Genomic DNA, 18,233 nt, shown 5'->3' on the forward strand with positions numbered 1-18,233 from the left:
TGAGCCTAGCATCGCACAGTGAATCAATCCCAGTGTCACACACTCTAGATTCAGCCACCTCTGAAAAAGCCCCACCTATGACTGCGTGAGGCTTTGGGGGGCCATCTAGACACAGCTGTAACAGTCCTCTTTAGAGTAATGCACACTCAGAACCTGGCCCATCCACATCACAAGTCAGCCTCCCCTACCCCCACTGCTGCTGAGACCCAGCTCTCCTGTCCCACCCCTGCAGCTCACCTTTGGTCTTTAGACCCTTCATTCTCAGACAGGTCCTTAGCGGGGAGAGAGGCAGACTGCTGACATACTTCTAATTGCCTGGTTCCAGCTGTGCCTGAAGGTAACGTGACCTTTGGACTTCTCAGTTATGTAGGATGACATACTTTTCCACTTAATGCTGGTTTTTTTTTTTAAAGACAGAGTTTCGTTAAGTTGCTCAGGCTTGCCTTGATTCTCTTGTCTTAGCCTACTGAGTAGCTAGGATTAGAAAGACACTGCCATGCCTGACTCTAAAGGCACTCTTTTGGGGGGGGGGGTACCGGGGATTGAACCCGGGACCATGCGCTTCCGAGGCAAATACTGGAACCACTGAGCTAAATCCCTGGCCCCTAAAGGCATTCTTTTTATACTGTTATCTAAAATGTTTTGTCTTGTGTGAGTCCCATCTTTTCCCACATTCAGGTTTTGGTTAACCAGCCAGACTTCTTCCCACCTCCCGCCCGCTGACCCACCCTGCAGGCTGGACTTCCAGCCTCCATAACCCCACAAGCAAATTCCTCATTATAATCTCTTTATGTACAGACACAACCCTTTTGGTCTTGTTTCTTTGCAGAAGCCCAACTATCCCATTGGCTAAGGTCAGCTCAGCCCTAGCACGGACAGTGACGAATGCAGGCCTCTTCTCGTGGTGTCCCACGCACTGGGACACCCAGCTCCAGCCCCACTCCTACCCAGGGGCCCCAACTCTTACTGGAGCACACTCTCTCCTGGCCTGGGAATACGGCGGGCGGCTGGGAGTACAGCTTCGGCTCAGGTTTGCTGGGAATGAAGACCTCAGCATTGTCTTTCTGCTTGGCAGGCAAATTCCTCTCCCGCCTATTACCTGTAGGAAAGTGATTGTTTACATGTGAGACGCTGAGCACAGGCAGTGTGGGGGCATTTGGCTTGGGCATTTGTTTACTGTTCATTCACTTATTCATTCATCAAATATTTACTGAACTGTCCTGCAGCAGGCACCTTGGTAGCTGGGGCTTATGAGAGCAATGCAGACAGGCAGACAAGTTTGCTGAGAGCCACGGTGCACCCTGCACAAGAGAGCCCAGGACACACACGGGTTTTCAAATTTTAACATTTCTGAGTGGAGAAAAGTCTCACAGCGGGTTTGGGAATCCCAGACCTGGGAATGGCACGTGCCAGTGCATAGCGAGACTTTGAGAGCTGGGCAGTGTGGAGGGGGCGTGTGGGGTGGCCCTGCTGTGGGAGCTGCCTTTCTTCTCAGGTCCGTGTTTCCAAAGGGGGAGTCTGGGCCCCTGGCAGCACAGGGTGACTCCAGATGCCAGGTGGCAGATGGTGCCTATGCATGTTTTGGGTGCAGATAGGGTGCTGGGGATGCAGCCCAGGGCCTCATGCATGCTAGGCCTGTGCTCTACACTGAGCCTCAGCCTGGCCCTTCCTGCACATCTGTGCTATAACGTGTGCAGAAAGAGCCGGAGCCAGCATGGCAAACCCCTGGCTTCATCCTTGCTTAGATCGATCCTGGAATTGTGAAAGAAAAGAAAGAGAAAAAGAGGGAAGGGAGTGTTCGAAATAACAGCTAAAACAACAGGCCATTTGAGGATGTCATGGTTTGGAAAATGTCCCCCCAAAGGCTCATATGTTCAGAGGTGAGGCTTTTGGAATGTGATTGGATTGTGAGGGCTCTTACTTTGTCAGTGGATTCATCCATGGAACAGATCATACTTTGATGGCGTCATTTTGGAGATGATAGAAATAGGTGAGGGCTCACTGAAAGGAGTTGGTCAAGGGGCTGTGACGTCAGGGACAATGTCTCATCCATGGCCCTTTCTCTCTTACTCTTTCTCTCTCTCTCTGCTTCCTGGCTGCCGTGAGGTGAGCAGCTTTGCAGCTTTGTTCGGCCACACTGCAATGCCATGCTGTTTCTGCCTTGACACAGGCCAAAAGCAATGGAGCCAGCCAACAAGGGACTGAACCCTCTGAAACCATGAGCCAAAGTAAACCCTTCCTACTTGAAGTTGTTTTTCCTAGGTATTTTATCACAGCAATGGGAAGCTGACTAGCACAGTGAGATAGCAAAACACTGTGATGCTGTACACAAGGGTCAAGCGTGGGGCAAGAGGCGCCCCCAGCCTTGGAGCCAGTGAAAGTTTACAGTTAGCCAAAGGACTCATTCCAAGCCTCTGGGCAGGAAAACAGCTCGTAACTGGCAAAGCAGGTGATAAAGACCCTGCAAACAAGAAAAGCATTTGATCCCTGTTGTTGGGACCACTGGCCTGGGAAAGAAGGAAATCCAGGAAACACACACAAAAAACCCCAAAACCAGTAAGTGCCCATCAAGGTACCAAGCACTGTGAGTCCCAGAAGATGAAGTCTGGGGGGTCACTGTGGGCCTCAGGGGAGATGGTGAGGACTTGCAGGTTCTGTCCAACTTGTGATAACTTTCCTATCACCCATTCCCTATTGACTTACAGACAGACACACATCTGAAGCGGCTGTTCCCTGGCTGATCTGACACCCAGGGCCTGAAGGAGAGCATCACGTGACAGAGGGCTGCCTCTACACCATTGTCCTAAAGAATGGTAAGGGGCAAATGACACTTGGCTGCTCCCCAAGGGCTGGGAACACACTGATGACAGTAAGAGCCTCTGCAGGGCCCAGGCCCAGGTCAGGCCCTCAGCACTGACATGTTTTCTCATTGGCTGGCCCAGATATCCCAGGGCAAGCACACACTCACGGCCCTGGCCCCCTCCTGTCTACGAGATGGCCCTCCAGCCATCAACAAGTCTATGTGAAGACAGTCTACCCAAGGACACCTGTGTCATCAAAAAGTCTGTGTGAGGGTAATTTCTAGGCCTTGGGTCCTCAAGGAGTGTGGCTGGAATGTGCTGCCGGGTGCCGCACACTGGGATGCAGCAGAGGACAGCGCTGCTGCCCAGCAGAGCAGCACAGGCCTGGGGAGGAAAGTGACTTGGGTGGGCCAGGACGGTGCCATGGTGGCAATCGCAGGCACAGGGGCTAACCTACGTGGCCCTGGTGGGAGCACAGAGAAGGCTCCGTGCAGGAGGTGCCGCTGAGCAGGGAAAGGCAGAGCAGGTGTCAGACTTAGCATGCAGGACGGGGCTGCGGAATCTAGGTGGGCCAGGGCTAGAGGACAGGAAGAACACAGGGGGCACCTGCCTCGGATGTGGCTTTCCCAGGACTGCCACTCAGGGGCTTAGCTAAGTCCCCCAAACTTATATGCTGAAGTGCTCCCCCCGGTTCCCCTTAGCGATTGCACTTGGAGACAGGATTTTTTTTTGGTACCAGGGATTGAACTTGGGACCTTGCGCTTGAGAGGCAGATGGCGGAACCACTGAGCTACATCCCCAGCCCTGGAGACAGGATCTTTAAAGAGGTAGTTAAGTTCATGAGGTCACCGGGGTGCTGTCCTTTTGAGAACAGGACCCAGACACAGGGTAGGACTACGTGAACACACAAGCGCAAGACAGCCATGGACAAGCCAAGGAGAGGGATGCAGAATAAACTGGCCCTTGGTCTTGGCTTTGTAGCCTCCAGAACCGTGACATAATTAAGTTTCTGTTGTTTAAGCCCCCAACCTGTGGTACTTTCCTTATGGCAACTGTAGCAAGCTAATATCCTGCCTCATTTCAAATAGTCCCTCATTTCTCTTTCCTGACATGCACTCTGGTTTAGAAAACTCAGTCTTCTCTTAGCTGGTACACCCAGTGATATGGTTTGCATGTAATGTCCCCCCAAAGCCTCATGTGCTCAGAGTGGGGCTTGTGGAAGGTAACTGGACCATGGGCTGCCACAGCGAAATGTGCCATTAGGAGGTGGGGCCTGGTGGAAGAGGTGGGTCATAGGGGGCGTGCCCGGGTAGGGCGTATCTACCAGGCTTTGCTCTCCGCTTCCTGGCGGCCATGAGCTAAGCAGCTTTTCCTCCTTCTGCCCCCATCATGTTGATTCTGCCCTAGAGCCAGCCAACCATGGACTAAAACCAGGAGACAAAATAAACCTCCCTTCATTTAAGTTGTGGATGTTAGTTATTGTGTCCCAGTGACAAGAAAGTGACTAAAGACACCCAGCTTTGAGGATGACCTTGGAATACAGAGAAAGGAGCAAGCGGAGGCTAAGGAAGCCTGTGTCACAGCTTGGGGTCAAAGGTCAGGCCTGTTATAATAGGTGTCTCCCGCAGCCTGAGTCATCTCTCCTTTCTGCCCCACCAACAGCTGTGCTTGCTTTGGTTCAAAGTGTGGGCAACCAGTAGTTCTGCCGCTAGCACCTTTTCTTCTTCTTCAAACTCCCCTCTGCTGCACTGTCCATCCATATGGTGGGGTGGAGGCAGCACACCCTTAGCCCTGCTGGCTGGGCCTGGCCCTCAGAGCCTGTCATTAGCTCAGGTAGCACATGACTCAGGTAGGCTCCCGAGTATGGTCCTGAGAGCCATGGCTGGAACTTCTGTTGGAGCCTTTGGGAAAGAAAGATTTACTTCCTGATAGGGATGCAAAGCTAATAATGTCTCATACGAAGGCAACAGTGCCTCTGTATGTTGGAAAGTCTGCCTGAGAATGGAAATAGTGTAAAGGAAGGAGAAACATTCAAAAGAGACGGGGGCGGGGGGGGGGGAGAAAAGGAAGAAGAGGAGGGAGGGGAGGGGGGAGAGGAGGAGAAATGAGTTCTGCTAGAGTTCTAGTCTTTCCAGCTATCTGAGCCAATAAATAGCTCCTTGTGTATAAGCTACTCTGCGTTAGCCAGCTGATGGGTAAATCCTGCTAAACTTTCCACAATGCTCAGGACAGCCCTGTACAGCTATCTGCCACACATCAACTGCCTGGGGCTTCAGGGTCATTTGGGAGCCACGGGGAGACTTGGCCTCTTGCAATCAACAGAATCTTCATAGACACAGCTTCCTGGCCTGCGAGACAGACACTCAAAGCTAAATTCACAATGCTGCTGGAAGTTGAAGTCCTGTGAATAGATCCAGAGATACCAAAGGCAAAGAAACATCACACAAGACAGAGCTCACCTTTGGAAGTCTGGTTAAATTCCAGCACCATGAGGGTGTCTGGGCCCGAGGGAGGCTGTGCGTCCGGCTCCTGGTCCTCAGAAGAGCTCTTTGGTCCTGAGTCCCCACTGAAAAGAGCAGGGCCATCTCTGGGACAGCCTGGCAGCTCCTGGTCCTCAGGCCCCAGCTCAGAGAGGATGTCTTCCTCAATTGAGTCGTATTCATCACTAGAACAATCCTTTTGTTTCCTCTGTAGATTTACACTAAATTCCAGGCTTTTTCTCAGCTCCTGCCAACAGCCAAGGAGAGACATGAAAAAATAAAATAGGGTATTCTGAGAAAAAACTCATTTAAAAATAGATCATGTGAACCAAAGAACTACATTCCCACCAAACTAGCATTTAATAATAACATCTCAACCCATGAGTTGTCATCGCTTTGAAGATTTGGGGAAAAGGGGCAGAAGAATGAGCAAGGCTACAGGTAGAGCACTATTCACAGTAGTAACTGTGATGTTTGCATGCTTGAGGCCACAAAAATTGTGTGCACATGTGTGTGCGTGTGTGCATAAGTATGTAAGAGATGAAGAGGTTAAAACAGACTGTGGAGCCGAACCCCCAGGTTTTCTGATTCGCTGGGCCTGGGAGGGGTCTGGGGGATCTGCATTTCTGTGAGGTCCTCTGAGGCTGCAGGCCCAGGGACCACACTGTGAATAGGAACCCCAAGGCCTCCCCGTGACCCTGAAAGTTCAGACAATCACACATCCAGCAGAGCTGTTGAGGGCTGTCCCGCACATTACAGATGTTCAGCACCATCTAAATGTCACAACGTTTAGCACTTAATAGTAACTGCTGGGTGATCTTTTGCATGTTTCTTTTGTCTCCCTGAGATGATAGGCCGAGCATCAAGATCTACACTTTAGCACTTAACTAGAACAGCCTGATAATTTTTTGCACATCTATTTTGTCTCTATGACTAAGCATTAAGATCTATATTTAGTGACCAGAAGACATTATCACCCAAACCAGGACACTTCTAAAGGGAACAAGAGACCCTCTGACATTTACACTAGGACTGAAAATATACACTGGACTCTTTGGTCAAACCAGCATTTTTGGTCAGCTTTGTTATGCTGCCCTCTGGCCCTCAAAATCCAACACAGTTCTGAGGAAATGAAAAGTAATCAATGATGGTTTGATGATTGCCCAATAAACCTAATGGCTGTGGTAGGCTGCATAATGGCTCCTCAAAGATCTCCACAGCCCAATCCTAGATATCTGTGAACCCCTGAGGGCTCAAGAAAAGTAAAGATCACTCTATGATAAATTTTTATCATACTGAAGTCCTCCTAAACAGACCAGTGATAGAAATACAGACAGTAAAGGCGCTGCTGGAAGGGCTCAGAAGATGAGGCTTCTGAGTAGGAAACCAGAGGGGGGAAATGCCACCGTGCAGGAGCGGAGTCTTGGCTGAATTGAGGCCTGGCATCACATGGAAGGCAGAACCTGTAAACGATGCACTTGGATACTTAGCTCCAGAGATTTCCAACTCAAGTGTTGAAGACACAGTCTGCTTTCCTCTTGCTGCTCAGAGTGGAATGCAGGAGGAGAGACAGGCCGTGAAAGAACTGCGAAGTCAGGAGGAACCAGGACTCACTTTGGCAAGTTGTCTGCCTATCCAGATTGCAGAGGATGCTAAAATTAGGAGATTCACTGTCAGGAAAGAGGGCCTGGAGAGAAAACCGAGGGTGTGGCTGGGTAACTTTTTGCTAGCACCTCAGAAGCATCTGGAATCCAAGCACATTCGGTCAGAGTGGGCTCTGAGAAAATCAGACATGGACTCCCTTGGGCATTGCAGGAGCCGGGATCAGCGACGGGATTATCCAGGAAAGACCCATACAGGAGCCGCTTGTCTAGCGGGGCGAATCCTGGAAACTTCTATAGGAGTCCAGTGTGGCTTTTGAGAATGTCAAGCTAGCGAACATGGCCGGTTTGGGCTGAACAGGAGAATGAAAGCACAAAATGAAAGAAGGCTGCCAAACTCAATTCCACAGGCAGGAAGGACACAGGAGGATGAACTGCACCTCCACAAACACATGCTGCCCCTCCCGGAAAGGAAGACAGCCCAAGGCTGGCGCTGCAAGCCGAGCAGACGGAGCCAGAAGCACAGCGAAGTATTCTCAGGTCTGGAGCCCAGTGGTGCTTGCCCCGTTGTGTGCTGCAATTACTGAGGTTTGATGACTCCTTTATTTCCCGTTCATTCTCTCCCCCCAAGCCAATCTTACTCACCACCACTGTGTGTGGGAGCAGATAACTTGTTTTCCAGGTTCACACGTTCTCAGATGGAGAAACCGTGCTCCAGGATGAATTACACACAGTCTCACTCTCACTTACTTTAGCTGATTTAGATGAGATTTAGGAGCTCTGAGCAGATGAGAGTTAGGCGACATTTTGGACTTGAAACCAAAATGGGCTGAATCTCTGGGAATCTTAGATTAGGATGAGTGTTCTTCACTTACAGGCTGGAAGGAGGACTGTCGTAGGCTGAATAAGTGGCCCCCAAAGATGTCCCCATCCTAGCCCCTGGGACCCATGCTTTGGTACCTTACAAAGCAAAGGGCCTTTGCAGATGAGATTAAGTTAAAGATACAGAGATGGAGGATTATCCCAGGTTACGGGAGCCCAGTGTAATCATAAGGGTCCTTATATGAGAAGGCAGGAAGATCAGTGTTAAATAAAGGTGTAAGGATGGAAGCAGAGGTCCTGAGGAGACAAGATGCCACTGGGCTGGCCTTGAGGAGGAAGGGGCCAGGAAATAGGTGGCCTCTAGAAGCTAGAAAAAGCCTGCCAACACGTTATTCTCAGGTGATCTGGGATTTCAGGCCTCCAGAACTATTAGGTAAGTCACGAAGTCTATGGTAGGGTATTAAAGCAGTGGTGGAAACTAATGCAGCTCTCTGGGTCACACCATACCAATCATCAGTGATACTTATCGATCAACTACAATACTGGGTATGCAGTAGGTGCTTGATAAATATCTGCGGAATGACTAAGTATGTCAATGCCTGGGTGGTGGCCATGTGCAGGGGTAGAGTATACCCATACCCCTTGGCGGTGACATTAGCGACATGGCTTTTAGTGAGTTCCTTAACTACTCCGAGCTGTACTTTGGCATCTGTCAAAATAGGTTAACAAATTCGTACTTCACAGATTTGGTTTATTAGATGGTCTGAACTGGGGCTGATTCTGCTCCCTACAGGGGGACGTTTGGCAAGGACTGGAGGCATTTTTGTCACTACTAGGCATGGAGAGGAGTAGGTGGGAGCCAGGGATGCAGCTGGACGTTCTAGGATGCACAGCACCACCTCCCCATCAGAGAGTGACCTGTCACCACTGCCACTGTGCGGAGGCCACAGCCCTGAATCAGAGCCAGCATGCAGTTGCCACTGGCATTGAAAAGGAAACACAGGTCTTCTAACTGAGCACACGAGATGGTCCACACAACCCCTGTGGAAGTTGGACTGAGGTCACGAGTCATGGCTTCAAAGCCTGACTCTGCTGGGCAGGTGGAGGGTCGACAGATTTATGATTTTTCACCAGGGAAACATGAGTCGCCGGTAGGCTGCTGTCAGACACAACCTCCAGTCCAGTAATCCTTTACAGCAGATACTCACCTGAATGCCAAAAAACGTGTTCACGTCCTTCTCTCGTTTGATTGGCACAACTACTCCCTAAGATAGAACAAAACCCCGTGGTAACAGAATTTGGTTCAACAGAACAGCAGCTCATCAGCTACTGCTCTCAGCCCAGCCCCATTCTCAAACAGGGTCTGCCTCAGGCTTCTGTTCTGCAGGGGTGGGGCCAGGCAGGGCGATGGGACCGCAAGCCCCTCTCTCTGCATCCCAGTACCCTTCTAGTCCCTGTGCACTGAACGATAAAATGGGAGCCAACAGCAGAGATTCCTGGCCGGGAGACAGTTGCCCTGTCCGGGGGTCCCAGTCAGGCCTTGGGCCCAGAGCTGGCCCCAGTGATGTGCAAGGCAGGTGCAGCAGTGAGCACAGCCAGTTCCAGGGAGGCCAGGGATGGGCATCAGGCCCCACAGGCCCAAGGTCAGACGAGCCAGTGTCCTCCGGTCACTTCACCCCATTTATGAAACTGCAACCCCACATTTAACTGAATAAATTTTGGGGATCCCCCAAATTTGGGCAACTATGGAGCAGAGGCTCTCAGCAAATCTAGCCTCTCACACTGATGAGATGGCAGAGCTATAACATTTGCCCTCAGCCACTGGCCCTGGTTCCTCCTGCATTTCTAACATGTGAAGCAGACTCTCCTGCTGGGTTTGGTGGCGCACACCTGCAAATCCCAGAACTCTGGGAGGCTGAGCCAGGAGGATGGCAAGGATGAGCCCAGGCTGGGCCACTTAGAGACTTAGTGAGACCCTGTTTCAAAATAAAAAATAAAAAAGGGCTGGGGATGTAGCTCAGGGCAAAGACCTTGTGTTCAATCTCCAGTATTATTAAAACAAAACACTAGACTCCCTTGCATTCGGTCACGGCCCACCCAGCAGGGAGGAAAACGTGGCGACCACCCTGCTAATGCACGCGTGTGCACACGTGTGCCAAAGTGCTGCGCTAAGGCTGGTGACAGTGGGGTGAGGGGCCAGACCTCCGCCCTCCCTGGGGCACTGGCTGGGGTGGGGGAGACAGGCAGGCAATGCGTAAGAAAATGAATGGGGGCAGTTCCAGCCTCTTCATATTCTTTCATGATTTATTAAGTGGATGGCTCTTTTAAGAAATAATATTTCTTACAATAAGGAGTTTGAATGTCAATAGTTATTCCTGTTTCTATTTGGTTTCTTTTCTTCTTTTCTCCTATTTAAATATATATGTGTGTGTGTCAGGCATTGACATACTTTACTCAAGGCATATATATATATATACACACATATTATATACATATATAATATATATACACATATTATATACATATATAATATATATACATATATAATACATATTATGTATATATCCTGATTCTGTATGGTTGGTACCTTCCTGGCAAAGGAAAAGAATACATCGTTTCTTGTACAAGGTGAGGGAAGCTAGGAATGTAGCCCTTGTGGTGCTCATATATTAGAAAACCATCTGTTCCAAGGGCAAAGGGCAGACAGGCTAAGGAGCACCAGTCCCTAGAGAAAGCTGCCCAAAACCTTTCCATCTGCAAAAGGAGGACCTCTTGGGTCATCCCTTTGAAAGCCAATCTGCTCGAACTTCAAAAGGGTACCACGCTGTGGGATCTACCAGCTGCTTTGAAGTCAACACCCAGAAATTTCTCTGTGAAACTTACTTTATAGCTTTGCTTTAAAACCTTGTTATATTCCATTTCAGTGTTCAGTGTTTAAAATGTGAAGTTCAAGCCCTTTCTACAGAAAGCCTGCTTCTTGGAGCTGGGCTGCAGATGGGGAGGGTGCAGAGCAGATGACAGGGACTGCACACAAATTAGCCTCTGCACTGGAGTGCAGTGAGGTGGCAAGGGGACATATGCTGAAGACTTAAAGGTAGGTGCTGGAAGAGCCACTAGGAAATGCCTCATCTGCCTGATCTACTCCTGCTGGGCTAGGAAAAGAGCAAAACCAGGCAAGCATCAAGTCCCATGTTTTGCGATAATGGTAACAATAACTAGGACATCACCAAGGACAAAAACAAGCTACCACCGCTAAGCTGTTGCTACATATCGGGCACCAGGACAGCTCCCATGTTCCTTATCTCATCCCAGCCCCACACTGCCCCAGGGCGGTGGGTGTTCTTGTCTACTCAAGGTCACCTCACTAGTAATGGCAGAGCCGGGGCTTGGGTGAATGACCAGCTGACTCCAAGGCCTGGACTCTTAATCAGGTAACCACATGTATTCCCTGCCTGGTACCACCATGGAAGCACGTGCGCTCTAGAAAGGGATGAAGTCAGGTGACTGTCCACCGAGTCTCAGGGGCTTGGTGACACCTGGCCAGAAGAGCTCTGGACCAAAGCTGCCTTTGAGGTGCTGCATGTGTTAGAGCGAGAGTATGTGTTGAGTGTTAGGGATGAAACAGGAGCCTTGAACTGTGCTTAGAAAGGGGAGTGACCCAAGTCTGGATCCCGGGCCTGGGCCTGACCCCTGCTGCCCTCTGTGCCCAGATGAGCCGCTGAGCTGCAAGCCCCACTTCTAATGTGGTAAACCTTTCGTTGACACCCTGACAAGCTTGCTGAATGGACATGATGAGATAACAGCTAGGAATTAGTGTTTCCTGACAGTTTTAGCAGGGTTTCAATTTTCATGGAAAAATTTAAATTGTAATGACAGCATATTCATCTTCATTTTTCAGAGTCTATGGAATTTCCCTACAAGAAGCACAATGTTGGACCATTAGGACAGAACAGACACTTTCAGACAGGCCTAGGAGGAAGCAGCAGCCCTGGGGTAGAGGTCACCGACTGCAGGCAGAGAGCCCAGTGCCCCAAGGGCCTACCCCTCCAGCAATGTCTCTCCTTCAGCTAGCAGTTGTATAAAACTGAGATTTGAATACCTTCAGCCTGGCATGCACGGTTGGTTGCAATAATTCCCACTAAATCCTATTGCCTCCTATGAGGCATTTTACACATTCATATTACCCTGCCTGTCCCATAAAGGCTTTTTATCCTGCACTGAAGGCATAGTTGATTAATTTGTTCTTCTTTTCATTCATTAATTTATCCAACAAATATTTTGTTGAAAAATATTTGTCCACCGTAATAAGCAGGTGTGACTGCTAAATGCTAGGGACAGAGTAAGGGACAAGCAGTGTTCTCATTCTCATAGAATTTATAATCTGTCGACAAAAAATAGACACTCCAGAAGACAGCCCGAGTGTAATGACAGTCAAAGTCCAAACCCAAGGCTGGGGCCTGGGATTTAGCTCAGTGGTTTCGGTGCCTACTGTGCAAGTACAAGGACCAGAGTTTGATCCCCGGTACCAAAAAAAAAACAACCAAACTGAAGGCCTATCAGGCCATATCTCAAGCCCAGTGCCTCCTAGATCAAGAATTGCTTGTTAAAAAAATAAAGAATTGCTTGTAATAGATGTTTTGTGCCCTAACTTTAGGGTGTACTTTGTATTTAAAAAAAATAATCACATGCTCCTACATCAATTTCCATAGCTATGGCTAGGGAAATTTGAATTTTACATTGTGCTTCAAATATGAGGACCGATTGAAAATACAGTGAATGTTTAAATTTGGGGAAAAAACTTATTACAGTAAAAGATACTGCGATTAACCACCCTCAAAATACCCCCCCCACTTTGAACACACTGATCTCAGCATCCTTGTCCCTTTCTGAAGCAGCTCTGAATGTCCTCTTTCCTGAGTGTCTTTAGTTGCAGTATCATCACCAGCACAATGTACTGAATCATCCAAAACCTTTACCTTCCACGGTTATTTTGACTTTGAGGAAGAAGCAGAAGTCACAGTGTCAGATCCAGTGAGTAAGATGATGAAGACACACGGTGATGTTTTTATTTGACAGATATTGCCATAAATGTTTTGAATTAACTCAGAACAGGAAACAAAGCCCTCAGCACCACCCCGTCTCAGCTCCCTCACCAAAGCCTGCCCAGAGCCAGAGGGCTGGCTGAAAGCTCAAGAGCCAGGGACCAGAGAGAGACCAAGCACCAAAGAATGTCACCAGCTAACTAGGAATTTTGAGGAGCTCCTGAAAGACAGACCAGCAATCACATAGATGAAGACCCAAAGGCAGAGAGTTCTATAGACCAAAGGAGGCGCAGTAAAATTTTCGAGAGATTTCTGGGTAAGATGGCAGAATAAAAATAACTCACGTGACTCTGAGAATGACAAGAGTCTGAGTTAGAAAGGAGATGCTATATTTCAAGGACAGAAGAGGGCATCTGGAAATCAAGGAAGGGGTGACTGGAAAGCTAAAAAGCATGACGAAACAGAAAGGCAAGGCCACATAAAGTATGAAGCAGTATGCAATGCTGCTCCCAGCTCCCTGGGGAGGAAGAAAGCAAGGTAAGCCTGAAGAGGGCCAGCAGCCCTTGTGAAGCCCAGGAGAAACCCAGGGTTACTGGTGAATCCAGTGTGAAGACTGAGTCTGAAGGTGACTCCTGTTGTGAGGCAGGCTAGCTTTGGAGAAGAAATCCACCCATTGCTCACCATATCTCGGACTGTGATAACCAGGAGCCATCTTGAGAGAGAGCTGTTAGGTACTGAGGTACTTTGGAAATCCAAGCCACAGGCCAATCACACTTCAGGGTTCCTGGGGACCCCCAGCAGGAGGGACTGGGTGAGACAATCATGGAGAGGGAAGGGTTAGTTGCAGGCCTTCTGGGAAGTGTAAGCAGCAAGGGGCTGGGGCCACGGCTGTATCTGAAGGGACAGGATCAAGCCAAGTGGTCTGCTTGGTTCCCATGGCTGCCCTCCTTCCAGCAAAGAACTCAGTGGTTTGTTTCACCCACTCTCAGATGTGTGCAGGAATATGTCTGTGCTTGGATGTGTGCTATGCCCCAGGTGCATAGACAGGTGGCTCTGGAACCAGTGGGGCACTCACCAGCCCACATGTGTACAGCTAGCTGGTGATAGTGCACAGAGGGAAACCCACAAACAGGAAGAAGCTCCTGAGGCAGGTGACACCAATGAACAGCCCTGCCTAGTGGGAAAGGTGGGGCAGGGCTCAAGATTCATAGAGTATCAGCCTTTTGGGTGGGAGTGGAGAGGAAATATAACGGGCCCCAACTCCTCCACACCTGGCAGAAATACAACTCAGTATCTCTCCTCCACACCTGATGGACTCCAGTATTGTAGGTCCTGGAAGGAAACCTTACCAATCCAAACACCTCAGTATGGAGGAATTTTTTTGGACTCTTTTTCTTTTTCTCTCCCTATTTTTTTGTTATTGCTTTTCCTCTAACTTCTATCTAGTTTACTTATTTTTTATTCATTTTTATTTTTTATTCTTTAATTGGACTTTTATCTCTCTTTTCCTCTTTTCTCGTCTTCTCTTCCTTTTTAAAAAATGTTTCTTCTTTGATTTTTCACTTGTGTGACCCTTCCATTTTTAGTATTAATACTTTATTATTGCTACTTTTAAACTTTATTTAATTCTTAGCCTTTTAGTTTATATTATTTATGCTGCTTTTCTATTGTTACTGGTGGTGTAGCTGATGATTTTAATTGGTTTTTACTGTACTTTAATATCTAGTTTGTTTTTGTGTTGTTATTGTTAGTGGAATTTGTTTTCCCCTCTCCGAGCCACGTTGGGGATCAAGCCTTCTGAACAAGGCTGCTGGTTAAAATCCTCATACAAAATGGAAGGAGATATCCATCTAAATAGGTGTACAAGTTTCAATGTAGAAACACAAGAAATATGAAGAAACAAGGCATTTCTCCAAAGGCTAATAACTCTGCAGTAAGTGAACTCAAAGATACGGAAATGAATGAAATGTTGGACAAATAATTCAAAAGATTGATTTTTTAAGTGATCAATGACTTTAAAGCAGACACAAATATTCTGAATGAACTACAGAAGACAATGCAGAATATAAAAGAGCAATTTAACAAAGAGAGATTCTGAAAAAGAACCAAATAGAAATCTTGGAAATAAAAAGCTCAATAAGTCAAATAAAAAGCTCAGTGTAAAGATTTACCAATAAACTGAATAAAAAAAGAATTTCAGGGCTTGAAGACAAGGTTCATGAATTATCACATTCAGACAGTAAAAAGAAAAATAAGAAATTATGAACAAGATATCCCAAAACTCTAGGACACAAATAAAAGACCAAATTTAACAATTAAAAAAAAATTTTTTTTTTGCAAAGAAAATGGTGTCAAGGTACAGATGAAAGACATAGAAAATCTATTCAGTGAAATGATAGCAAAAATTTCCCAAATTTGGGAAAGATACGGACATCCGGATAAAGAGGGGATTTAGAACCCCAAATAGGCATGATCAAAAAGGAACCTGCCCATGTCATATTATAGTTAAAATGTCAAGTAAAAAACAAGGAAAGATACTGAAATCTGTAAGAAAGAAATGCCAAGTCACTTATAAAGGTAAATCCAGGGTCAGGGATTTAGCTCAGTGGTTCCACTGCCTGCCTCGCAAGCACAAGGTCCCGAGTTCGATCCCCAGTACCAAAAAAAAAAAAAACAACAAAGGCAAATGCACCAGAAAACTGAAGATTTCCAGAAGATCTAAAGGCCAAGAAGGCATGGAATGATATATATCAAATCCTGAAAGAAAATACCTGCCAACCTAGATTACTATATAGAGCAAAGCAACGCATGGAATCAAAGGAGAAATAAAGACCTTCCAACATAAGCATAAACTAAAGCAATTCATGACCACTATGCCATCAATGCAGAAGATACTTAAAAGAATCCTATACACAGAAGAGGAAATACAGATAAGCAAATGAAAATTAGGAAAGAATCAGACTTTAGAAAAACAACCAGGTGACAGGAATTAGCACATACCTTTGAACAATAACCCTGAATGTAAATAATCTTAATTTTCCAATTAAAAGACACAGACTATAAGACTGGATTAAAAATTAAGACATAATTCTTTGCTGCCTGCAAGAAACACACCTCACCAGCAAAGACACACAGACTGAAAATTAAAAAAAATAATATTCCAAGAAACTAGAGACATTTATAGCTAAATGGATGCATATTGAGGCCATACTCTTAAGTGAAATAAATGAGACACATATGTGTAAATATCGAATAGTTTCTTTAGTGTGAGAAACTGAAAGTGTATTTAAGGATACACATGGATAAAATGGCCTAATACCATATTTCTCGGATTGTGTTTCCATTGTGTGTTATATGACTATCAAAATTTAAATTAGGGACAAGTCTGGCTTATGTGGAGTCTGCCAGCTAACTGGAGTTTTTTTTTCAGATCATTATTTGTTCAGTGTTGGTTTGGGGGACCCTTCTGAAACAAATCACATCCTCTGGTGTCTTGTTGGTGCTTGAGATGCTTTTTTAAGTTATATGGAAAAATGTTTAAGTGCTTTTCAGTTTTGTTTTGGTTGCGTTCTACTATATTTGAATATTGTTGTAGTTTATTTTCCCCTTGCGTTGTTCTTCTTTCAATGGTTTTATTTTTTTGTATGTGTGCGTGTTTGATAATAAAGTTATTTTAAAAATTAAAAAAAAATAATATTCTATGCAGATGGAATCTGACAGCGAACAGGAGTAGCTTTACTCATATATAACAAAGGAGACTTTAAGCCAAAATTAGTTAGATGAGACAAAGGTCACCATGTATTAGTAAAGGGAACAAGTCACCAAGAAGATATTAACAGTTGTAAATATATGTACACCAAGTGTTGGTGCAGCCAATTTCATATAACAAACACTATTTGTAATAAAGGGACAGATAGGCCCTGATACAATAATAGTGGCTGACTTCAATACTCCACTCTCACCAATAGAGGTCATCTGGACTGCCCCCCCCCATAAAATAACAAAGAAATATCTGAGTTAAACTACACCATAGATCAAGTGAGTCTTAAACCAGATATCTACAGAAAATTCCATTCAACATCTGCAGAATACACACTCTTTTCAGCAGTTCATGGAACTTTCTCCAAACAGATCATTTTAGGCCACAAAGCATGTCTTAGAAAATTTTTTAAAATGAAATAATTCCTTGTATCTTAGAGCATAATGGGATGAAACTAGAAATCAATAAGAAAAACTAGAGAAACTATACAAACACATGGAGATTGAACAGTTTATATTTGAACAATCAGTGGGTTGTTGAAGAAAGCAAGGGGAATGCAAATGGAAACACAACATATCAGAATCTGGGATACAATGAAGGTGGTTCTAAGAGGGGAGTATATAGCTATGAATGCCTACATAAAAGTCAAGGATATCAGGCCGGGGATTTAGCTCAGTGGTTCCGCCTCCTGCTTCACAAGCGCAAGGACCCGAGTTTAATCCCCGGTACCAAAAAAAAAATCAGGGATATCTCAAATAAGTAATCTAATGATGCATCTCAAAGCCTTAAAAAAACAATAAACCAAAAGCAAACCCAATAGATGGAAGGAAATAAAGATCAGAGCTGAAATTAATGAAATAGAAACTAAAAGAATACAACAAATCAATGAAACAAACAGCTAGTTCTTGAAAAGATAAATAAAATTGATAAATCCTTTGCTAAATTAACCAAAAGAGAGAAAAGACCCAAATTAATACAATTAGAGACAAAAAAGAGGATATTACAAGAGATAACACTGAAATTCAGAGGATCATTAGGAACTATTTTGCAAATCTCTGTTCCAGTGAATTGTAAATTCTAGAAGACACAAATAAATTTCCATATGATCTACAAAAATTGAACCCAAAGGACATAGAAAACCTAAACAGATCAATAATAAGCAATGAAAGTGAAGTAGTAATTTTAAAGTCTCCCAACAGATAAAAGCCCAGGACCAGATGGATTTACTGATGAATTTTGCCTGACTTTTAAATAAGAACTAACACCAATGCTCTTAAAGTATTCCATAAAGGATGGAACACAACAGCTTCCATGAAGGGAAGGAACATTTCTAATCTCATTCTACAAGGCCAATATCACCCTGATACAAAACTAGATAAGGACACACACAAACACACCAAGGATACCCCAGTCCTTGGTAATGCAAAAAAATCCTTAATAAAATACTTGCAAGACAAATTCAACAAGACATTGAAACATGATCAAGCTGACTTCATTCTAGGGATATAAAGATGGTTCAACACACAGAAATCAATAAACATAACACACCACCATAAATAGAATCAAGGATAAGAAATCACACAGTCTGGGCTGAGGATTTAGCTCAGTGGCACCACACCTGCCTCACAAGTGCAAGGTCCTGAGTTCAATCCCTGGTACCAAAACAAAACAAAACAAATCAAATAGTCATCTCAATTGATGCTGAAAAAGCCTATAACAAAATTCAG

General features: G+C 45.8%; 1 protein-coding gene across 21 annotated transcripts in view; it reads right to left on the reverse strand.

Moving 5' to 3' along the window:
* Katnip (katanin interacting protein) overlaps window positions 1-18,233 on the reverse strand; it is a 179,218-nt gene that overhangs the window by 73,677 nt on the left and 87,308 nt on the right. For 19 of the 21 annotated variants that reach the window (XR_015450358.1, XR_015450359.1, XR_015450360.1 and 16 more), the window contains 2 exons: window positions 5,261-5,528; window positions 968-1,099 (listed from right to left, as the gene is read on the reverse strand). Coding sequence is in view for 18 of the 21 variants with exons in the window: in XM_021237361.2 (XP_021093020.1) it covers window positions 968-1,099; window positions 5,261-5,528 (400 nt within the window). In the remaining 3 variants the exon portion in view is untranslated. Of the gene's footprint in view, window positions 1-237; window positions 486-967; window positions 1,100-5,260; window positions 5,529-18,233 lie in introns of those variants that run through there. The other 2 variants (XM_087208831.1, XM_021237364.2) reach the window with 2 other exon arrangements.

Source organism: Heterocephalus glaber, unplaced genomic scaffold, assembly GCF_053883595.1.
Source record: "Heterocephalus glaber isolate CG9 unplaced genomic scaffold, H.glaber_assembly_v1.0 deba00000943, whole genome shotgun sequence".
Classification (NCBI taxonomy): domain Eukaryota; kingdom Metazoa; phylum Chordata; class Mammalia; order Rodentia; family Bathyergidae; genus Heterocephalus; species Heterocephalus glaber.